The 9,943-nt window shown below is 39.0% G+C and overlaps 1 protein-coding gene across 1 annotated transcript; it reads right to left on the bottom strand.

Moving 5' to 3' along the window:
• Window positions 1-1,041: 1,041 nt before the first annotated feature.
• unc45b (unc-45 myosin chaperone B) lies at window positions 1,042-7,938 on the bottom strand. Its single transcript, XM_054611245.1, has 19 exons — window positions 7,777-7,938; window positions 7,626-7,662; window positions 7,363-7,538; window positions 7,065-7,154; window positions 6,806-6,973; window positions 6,436-6,601; window positions 6,062-6,232; window positions 5,759-5,930; window positions 5,325-5,625; window positions 5,004-5,098; window positions 4,589-4,730; window positions 4,366-4,506; window positions 4,107-4,234; window positions 3,777-3,843; window positions 3,397-3,510; window positions 2,879-2,994; window positions 2,676-2,793; window positions 2,411-2,566; window positions 1,042-1,768 (listed from the first exon to the last, which is right to left on the bottom strand). The coding sequence occupies exons 1-19, from the start codon at window positions 7,936-7,938 to the stop codon at window positions 1,496-1,498; spliced, it is 2,793 nt and encodes a 930-aa protein (XP_054467220.1). The 3' UTR covers window positions 1,042-1,495.
• Between the last annotated feature and the right edge of the window lie 2,005 nt (window positions 7,939-9,943).

Here is a 9,943-nt window from a genome sequence, read left to right on the forward strand (position 1 = left end):
TGTTGTAAGCCTGCAAATTTCCCCGCTGCGGGACTAATAAAGGATTATCTTATCTTATCTTATCTTATCTTATCTTATTGCTCTTGTGTAATTAATTAATATAGATTCCATGTAATGTGACCCGGTGACTCCAGAACAACACACCTCCTCATAAGATTTTAGTGTGTCTGCTATTTACAGTAAATTATGGGCAACTGTAAATAGCAGAGTGTGTGTAAGTCAAACTTTGTAGTCCTATTAGGCTACAGTAAGATGTTTTATATTGTTAAGTATAATTAATGTATTACTTTAATAAGATCGAGTCTACTCCACTTCATTTTAGTTTGGTTATAGCTTACAAAATGATACAATGGCCTTTGGTTTAGTCATTTCTACCAAGTTCAGATAGTCACAACCTGAACAGCTACAGATCCAAACTCAAATTTCTGGAAACGAAGACCGACTTGAAAGATTCAGCCTTTTCCTCAAACTTTGATGTTGAATAAAAACACTTTCTTCCATAAGTAGTTTATGAGTCTGATATATTTTGAATAAGCACTTCCTAAGCTATATGCACAAATACTATGAAGTACTTTTTGAATAATCCAGGGTCAAAGTCTCTTCCAGTTGTGCAAATTCAGCAGTTTCCTCAAACTTTGATGTGGAATAAAACCAGTTTCTTCCATAAGTAGTTCCCAGGGTATTTCCAGGGTATTTGAGGCGACTGATTACCACACCTTTTTTTCAAATAGCTTTCATTGGCATGTGTCCCAGTATGTCAACATGCAAATTCCTAGAGCAGTTGGTATTTGCATCACTGGGTCACATTATTGAAGCTATTGAAAAAAACATGAATTTTCTATGAATATTCAGAGAAACAGCCAAATGTACCGAACTAATCAACCAAAAGAAAGATGAGTGTGTGTGTGTGTGTGTGTGTGTGTGTGTGTGTGTGTGTGTGTGTGTGTGCTTTAAATCGACACTGAAACATTTAGGTTTTATTTAAAGATTATATTTAGTCATCTAACCACACAAATGCCAAACAGTATACACAATAACTGGTCAGCCTTTAAACATTCATTCACAGTGACAGCTCAGCACAAAATAGAAAATAATACATTTCTTTTTTTTTTTTTTGATGAGAAATCCCCCATATGCTTTTTGTACTGCCCTAGCCCCAAATAAACAATGTAAACACTGATGTTGTGATAGATTATATTTAGTGTATTTGAGCAGGTTATAGAATCCTTTCATTTAGTTATTTTTTTTATATCATCCTTTTGTCTTTTTTACAGTAAAGCAGATAGCAGATAGAAGGGGGAGAGAGCGGGGATGACATGCAGCAGAGGGCTTCAGGTCCCATAGGACTCAGCCTACATGGGCACCCGCTCTACCAGGTGAGCTACCAGGGAGCCCCATCCTTTCAGATTTTTGATCTGGGAAAACATTAGGAAAAAAGTCTTAAAGGAAATAAAGAAGAATGTCCATGGTTGTTGTTTGTCTTGTTGCCTGCATTTTAAGTAGGGCTGCTGAACGGTTTGATGAGACCAAGATCCATAGCTTTGACCAGGCATGTGCGTGCCACTTCGATGGCATTCTGCCTCTTGGGATTGTCCTCCGCCTTGCCAATCACTGTGAGGATTTCAAGCAGCTCACTCTCCATCAACTTCTTGGCCAGCTCACTGTCGTCTGAGTTGAGCATGTTGTAGACAATCACAAGGCCACGATGCTGTATGGAAGGGTCGGTATGGAGACATAACCTCTGCAGGATCTCAAGCCACTGGGTGGTCTGTTGGGAGAGATCAGTCAGTGACACTGGTAAAAATGTGTGAATGACGATTCAAAAATGTCAGAAGATGTTATTTGTGAACACTTGTAATTCCAAACAGTGGAATCCATGAGTAAGTTAGTGTGTGTACAACTGTGATTGAGTTGTATTATTTAACATAGGAGCTATTGTTTATTTAGGTTGACCAATAGTTACTCAAAGTCAGGACATCGCAACCTCTGAAGGTTCCATTTTAACTATTCCTTTTTCTTAATGTATAAGTCCCCTCTAACAACATTATGGAAGTTTAATACTAAATCATTGCAGTACAGATAACTCACAGCTTAAAGGTAAAGTAGCAATTGGGAAAACACAATTAACAGTAACATAGGCCTGAGTTAAAATGACCTACAAATAATATGCTGTTTTGGGAGACACCACAAAAGTGCATGAGATACTCCCAAGTGTCATAAAAGTTAAATTTGTTAAAGTATTAAAGAATAATAACATTAGGTTTTTGTAATGTTATACACAGAGAATGTGTTGACCATGAGTTTACCAGGTTATTTGCTGCTGTGGAGAGCTGATGCTTGGCATTTTTCATAGTAAAACAGAGTCTGATGTGACACTATAATTTATACTGCTTGACGGTGTTGTACATACCACAAGGGTCATTTTTTGGCAGAGCTTCTTCTGGGCAGCAGTGAGCATGGCGAGAGCTCCAGCTGCAGCTACCTGAAGGTTGTCTTCGTCCTCGCCACACAGCAGTACCAGCAACTTCAGCTTATCATTGCCGTCTTCCAGATAACGAGCTTGGACCTAATATACACAGAGTTTACATATTTAACGCACTCACTCTTGTTGGACACATCTTGACTTTGCATCATCCATTATTAGGTGAGGTTTCTAACCGTTGGTCCGTTCTCACCTCTTTACATGTGACAAGGTTGCACATGCATTCAGTGGCAGCCTGTTTGATCTGGTCATTTTCTTCAAACATGTAGTTCTCAATCTCTGGCAGAGCTTTCTCCTTCACAATCTTTACTCTACAAAACAGATGAGAACTCATAGTAGTAAAACGAGCTATTAGGCATCCAAGTTACCATAGTATTATATGGTGAAAAATGTTACCTTAGTTTGTCACTGTAACCAGCCAAGTTGGTGAGGCCTCTTAGAGCTTCATAGTTCTGCATTCCATCTTTGTCTGTGTGAAGGAGGCTAACTAAAGGTCGCACCACCTCATACACCTGTCAAACAAGAAAGACGGACAATTACATTTTTTTTAAAGTAATTTGTTTAACTAGTATGAAGAACACCACATCAGTATATACAGTACATACTTAATTCAGAAACATACCAATTCCGAAAGTGAGTAACAAACAACAGTTATCAGTAGTGATACAGTAAAAAATATAAACAGACAATCAGAAACACAACGGAATAATTTGTCCATCATCTCCCAGCAGAGAAAAAGAAACTCAGACAAAGGGAGGAGATGTTAAAAGCAAATGAAGTGTGTAGTCAAGGGAAGATTAGGTAGAATTTTCTACCTCAGTAAATTTCCATTCCCCTTCCCCCAACATCATTTCAAATGGGACTGGCGTAGAAATAATAGAAATAATCAAAACCACTATTGTTGTATGTCTTACCCTCTCACCAGGGAAGGCGATTTCTGGGTTGGAAATAGCTGCAATCTTGGCAAGGGCGTGGCTGGCCTTCACCTTCCCAGCATCTGTCCCCTCTAGTGCAAGTGGTATTAAAGCCTGAGGGCAGAGTCAGAAGTGAACAATAGCTTAACCAGTTAAAGTTACTGTTGGGAACATTTAACTGTTTATGAAACAGTCTCTAAATGAACTACATAAGTAGACAAGACCATAAGTGAGTAGATCGTATATTTCTTAATTGTTATTTTTAATGCTCGTCTTCGGGGCTCATGGATCAGATTCTGTGCAAAACCACATGCAATCATACATGTTCTTCAGAAAGTTCTCCAGCTCTGACTCAAGCGGTGCTTCCGGATATTACTCACCTTCCCCCCACCTTGGGCTACAATAGTACCACGATCTTTGGGATCCATTGACAATGCCAAGAAAACTCTAAAGATAAAAAATAGAAAAAAGGTTTAACATTCATATATTTATAAGCAATGTTGCAATTTAATGAGGAATAAACAAGTATTTGGAAGTATACATTTGTGCTGTAGCTTGCATTCCCTAATCACTGTAATGGGAAATTCCCTCTGTGAGTTGTGACTGCAGAAAAAAAGCCATTTGTTGGCATCAGTTTAGCTGTAACCATGCTGTCATATGAGTAATGTAAAGTCATGTGTAGGGGATTTCAAAAGAGTTTCCCCTCCCACCTTGATAGCATTTCTTTGGTCTGGTTGGTCAGGATGGAGCTGTCTGCTTTGACCATAACAGCAAGAGCTGAAATGATACCAGCCTTCAGTAGCCTTTTCACTCTCTTCTCAATAAAGTCCTTCTTGTCCTGAGAAAAGAAAGTATATAAAGTTTGATATGTTTGGATATGAGTAACATAACCTGTGCTACCTATGTCAATTTATAGATTGTAATCTATTGTCTAAGAGAATGGTTTAGATTCCTTTTCCTCCTCTGTACCTTGGGGTGTTGCTCGGGCACATGTTGCTTTGAGAATTTGGCTAGTTGAACCAGCTCAGGTAGGATGTCCTTCTTTTCATAGCAGTTGGTGCAGTTAACCAAGGTGCAAGCTACTGAATATATGATTGTCTTATCCGTAGACTAAAACACAGAGAAAGGTGAGAGGTTATTTCTAGTATTATCAGATATACTCTATGTTTCCTCCTGTCTGTTATTTTCATACCTTAGCCAGTTCAAACATGGCTTTCAGGGCATCCTCATCCTCAACAAAGTCATCTTTCACGTCAGCATCATTAGTCAGATAAGCTAGGCCCTCAATAGCCCACTTTCTTGTTTTTGTATCAATCTTGGGATTACAGAGCCACCTAGAAGAGTAAAAAAGGAAAGCGATCATGTGAAGTGGTATGATTAAAGTGTACAATGACATTCTGGTGCTTTATACATATTGTAAGGAATAATTTACATTTTGCATCAAAATTAAATAATAACTAATTCAGTATTACGCATGTATTTTAAACTTATTGATGCTAGTATCAGTTTTCACACAGATTTTTCTACATCTACTACCATTTTTTTCTATTATCATGGATTATGACCTGCTTGATTCATTCACTTTTACAGGCTATGTGAGTACTTACTTTCTGCACTGCTTGGCCAGCTTCTCTGTGGAGCCCTCAGCAAACTGCCTTAAACCATAATCATCACCTCCAGCTGAACCAAGTTTACAGAGACCCTGGAGATGACATGGACATGAGTATGCAAAACACTACCCACACAAAATTTAGAAGTTATGTAGTCTAATTCACGGTATATTTTTATTTCTGTACTGTCTAATAATGTTCATACTTCTAACTGGGATGTTTTCATAATGTGTTATTATTATTCTTTATTGTGAGTGGGCTGTGGCCAAAAATCATAAAATACTATGTTCTGTTCCATTCTTTCCTTGGCACACTCACCACCAACGAACGTATTTTAATCTTCTCATTTTTGGTCTTCTTGTAGATGTCCTTTAGGAGTGAAACACCGTTGGTGATGATAAATGAGGCGCGGCTCATCTTAGAGGATGAATGGATCAGCGCCTCTACAGCCACCATCTGGTCCACCTCACGTTCTGAGCCACACAGTGCGACCATCATCTCCATTATGCCTTGCCGTCCAACCAGGGCGTTACCAACATCAAAGGGACCCTGAAGCAGCCCTGAGATGGTGTTGATAGCATGAATGGTCTTGTCCATGTCATTGGGGTCAATTTTGGATCTGTGGAAAAGGAAAGGAGGACAAGGAAGGAAATAAGCATAAAAGATTGGGTAAGTTATGTTGTCTTGATCTAAATTTAGAAACTCTTGGCTACAACACTTGTAAAGAGTGAATCTGTATTTTGTGAACATACTTGATGTATTCATCACAAACGTCCCTGAAGTTGTCTCTCTCTGGGTCACATGTGAGGTCGTCATAGAGCTTGCTGAGTAGCACACTGGCAATCAGCTGTGAGTTCTCCGTCAAGGGCAGCTGGTCTGGCAGTTCGGGAACCTGACCACATACTTTGAGGATCTTCTTCAGACCTGGTGAACAAATACATACATATGCTTATAAAGATGTGTCCTGGCCAATGCACTTTGTCAGAGAGTCTGGGATGCAGAACCGGACTGTTGCTCAAACCAAATAAATGACGCGATGCAGCTGTCTGGCTCACCTTGGTCAATAGTGAAGAGGGTCCTGGAGTTGTCTTTATCTTTTTTGTTTGTGCGTGGTACATTCTTGCTCAGAAGGTTTAGTGCCTGGTCTCTGCCATGGCCAGAAACCTTCTTACTTGCAACCATCTCCACCAGAGAGAGGAGAATGGTTTTCAGGTCTTTAGATGCATCTGCAGATGGACAGATGATAAAAAAGAAAGTTATGTCTGAGTCAATAGTGCAGTGCAAAAATACTAAAAGCAGCTAAGCCACAGCCACAGCAGTCTTTGATAATATGGTGTTTAGTTGAAGATAAAAAATTAAGCTTTGAATAAGTTTCTATGATAAAAACTTATCTTTGTTGCAGATGCAGATATTTTTTATTCTGACTCACCTAAAACCAAGGCTTCTTCTTTCCCATATTCCCTTTTATCTTCACCAGTGAGGGAGTCGTTGATGCACTGGAAGAGGTTGCAGGTTGCCAGTGAAATCTCCTCATTGTCAACAGCCATGATGCTGCACATCTTATCAATGCCCACCATGTGAATAAGGGCCATGGCCTGTTTAGGGGTAGTGAAAAGAGTACATTTTGTGAAAAAAATGAAACACAAATAATTTTAAACTTATTTCTGCTGGTATGGGGAGAAGTTGTAATTTTGAAGTGTGATTGTGTTTGGTAAGCTACACAGTTCTCTCGTTGTTTTCCCAACGGTTTGATTTTCACTTTCACTTTGCCTTGACTCATTTTCTATAAGCATGCTCACCCGAGCTTTGTGTCCTGTGCACATTCCCGACAAAGTGCGAACAGCAGCAAGGATCATCTCTGGTTTGCCTGTCTCTATCATGTTGAGCAGGAGAGGCACTCCGTTATTCTGGAATATTCTCTCTGCTCCGGCATCTTCTCTTGAAAGCACTATCAGGTTGTTGGCAGCCTAGACATAACATAATGTGTAGGGGAAGTGAAACCACAACCACGCACAAGCATGCTACCAGACAATAAAAACATGAAAGAAAAATACCCACTTTTTCCCTCTTGTCTTTTTCCATTTCATCATCAAGGAGAATGTCAAACATGTTCTGTACCCTCGAATCTGTGGAGAATGTGGTCTTAAGCTGTGGAGAATCAAATTGAAACATTTAATCATTTCCTGATGCTGACATGTTCAAACATGAATGAAGTTTGTGCTTCAGCATACGCCCATCTGTCAAATTTCCTGTAGCATTGCTGATTTAGTGTTGCTTAATGTATTTATGCAAAGTAATGAAGGTAGTCTGTAGATGAACTTCTGTGTGTGGGCGAATTGTTCTTTTTAATGCTGACCTTGGCCTGGATGTCTGCTCCCAGCCTGCGGAGTGTCTCCAAGAAGGTCTTATTCTTTGGTTCGAGGGTGGCACATCTCTGCACGTCTTTGAAAGCCATATCCAGTTTTCCTAGTTTCTCCAGAGCTTGGCAACGTCGGTACAAGGCTTTAATATCAGCTGCATCGACATCAATTGCTATATAAGAGGAAGAAGATTATAATATATATGTTTTTGGTGCCATTGCTCATATTATTTGGTTTGAGTCTGTATTTATTATTCTACCTTTGGATGCATCAGATGCTGCATTGGCAAAGTTTTCCTAAAGAAAAACAGAAACATCCAAATAAAAGTGTAAATTTGCCAAATAAATTGCAAATATGATCTAGTTGATATAGGCTTATTTTTGTGCCGTATGCTTTACAATACTGCTTACCTTTTTTAGGTAGCATGCAGATCTGTTCCTGTAAATGACGGCAAGCACTTTTTTGTCCTTGCAGGCCTTTGTGGCTTTACTGTAGCACTCAATAGCTTTGTCAGTATCTCCTGACTGGAAATGTTTGTTTCCCTCATCTTTTAACTGGATCGGGTCTTCCATCTGGTAGAAATAGGGTGTATGAGTTATGAAATAAAAATATACAGACACATTAACTTTCAGTTTTCATATACGCTTAATGTTTCATCACAAAAATGTCAGTGTCAACATTCCATCAAATGTAAATACAGTATTTTAACTGTAATAAAGCCATCAAAGCTTCATACCGAAATCATTCATAAAGGGGTCTCTGGATGCAAACACATACATACAGATATTTCAAATAAGCAAGCTTAAAAACAAATCTGCAGAACAGTTTTACACTTTTTTGTTAGTTCAAAGATAAAAAATATAAGAATAGAAATATAAAAGCAGTTCAAAGCATATATGTTTGGCGAGTATTTGTAGGTTTGCAAAGCCTACGGTACTGAACCTTATTTCACATTCTTCCTAGAAATCATCTGCCAGCAAACTAATATTTTTTTGTAGCTGCTGTAGCATTAGAAATAGTTATATTCTTACCCTTGTTGCTAATCAGTGTCTCGCTGAGCCGGGTCTCTCTTAGCAAATGGCCATGCACATGTTATCTCTAACTTTAAATGGCCTCCTGTCAGGCCTTATTTGGGCATGATCTAGTACCCCAGTTGGAGCCTTACAACAAATGCCACTTTCCCAATGGACAGATGCCCTCTCCTATTATCTAGGCCCAGTCTATTCCCCTACTTATCCTAAGAACCCTCTGTGTACCTGAATGTCACCCAAATGAAAAAACAACACATCTGTGTAAGTTGTACAGTACCTTCAGATTGTGTGTTGTCTCTCGTGCTCTGCGTGGATGGTCTGGACCTCTAGTCCCTAATATTTTTTACAAACTTTTTCTGTCTTATGTCACCTCCCCCAACCAACACCTCGTTTATATTTATAGTGGATCTCAATGAGGTGGGACCAAACTGAGGTGGACCATCCATCACTCATAGGGGTTCACTGCAAGCACACTAAAATCCCAATATGCAACTTTGTACCAGAGGTCATTATAGACTATCATTTTTTGTATTTCCAAAAAATATCCTTACAATGCCTTTGAATTATCCAATTCTTAATGAATACAAATGTCAGAATGACCCCCTGAAAGGTGGTCTGTTCCTGATAAGGTCTATTTAGGGCACAGACAGCTGAGAACTAAGTGAGGGGGGTTTAAAAGACGGGTATGTGTGTGGAGACAGGGGGTTGGGGGGTGGACAGCTGCAGGATCAGGACCATAGAGGAACCTAGTAGCTTCTAGAAAGAGAATGATCTAGAGCCCTATGAGCTGGGGGTTAGGCATTATCTTGTTGTTGTCTGTTGTTTGTGTGTGAAATAGTAAATAATACAAGAAAATAAACTGATATGTGGTGAACTGGTGATCAGCTCATGGTCTGACTCAGTTGAGTAGTTTCACTTTCTACACCAGCCATTACCTATTTTCATTTGACTCTTTCTGATGGTAACAATTGTATAGGTTTTGATTGGGCAAAGTCAGGACATATGCAATAAATAACTGTTAAAAAAATTAGCTTTTTCCACGCATGAAGAAATAAGCAAAGAGATACATATTTATTGTAAGCCAATGATTTGTTTGTTTGTTGTTTATGGGTTTAATTAGCCTCTGCTTTGCCCACCGTGTGTTTTGGTATTTTACTGTATGAGAAAATCATTGCAAGAGTCAGTGGACGCCTAGCTTCAGATAATATTTCTGGGTGATATTCAATTGAACTTTTTTCAATGGAATAATTTTGGGTTTATCCTTTTTTCACTTATTCTCCGCATTCTCTACCACTCTTAACATGAATTGGGATGGAGACAATGTGTGAATGTACAGACCTTTTGGAACGTCTACTTTGCTACCCAATTCAAATCGCAGCAGTCGATAGTACCGTGCCCTGAGTAAATATATTTTGTCAATGATGTCACATGTGGTTATAATGACGTCACACATACACACACACAAAAACACACAACACACATGTAAAGTGATAATAAGCTTGAGCCCTCTCTGTTGATGGAATGAAATTATTATTTGGACAGCAGA

This window comes from Anoplopoma fimbria, chromosome 13, assembly GCF_027596085.1.
Source record: "Anoplopoma fimbria isolate UVic2021 breed Golden Eagle Sablefish chromosome 13, Afim_UVic_2022, whole genome shotgun sequence".
In the NCBI taxonomy this organism is placed as follows: Eukaryota; Metazoa; Chordata; class Actinopteri; order Perciformes; family Anoplopomatidae; genus Anoplopoma; species Anoplopoma fimbria.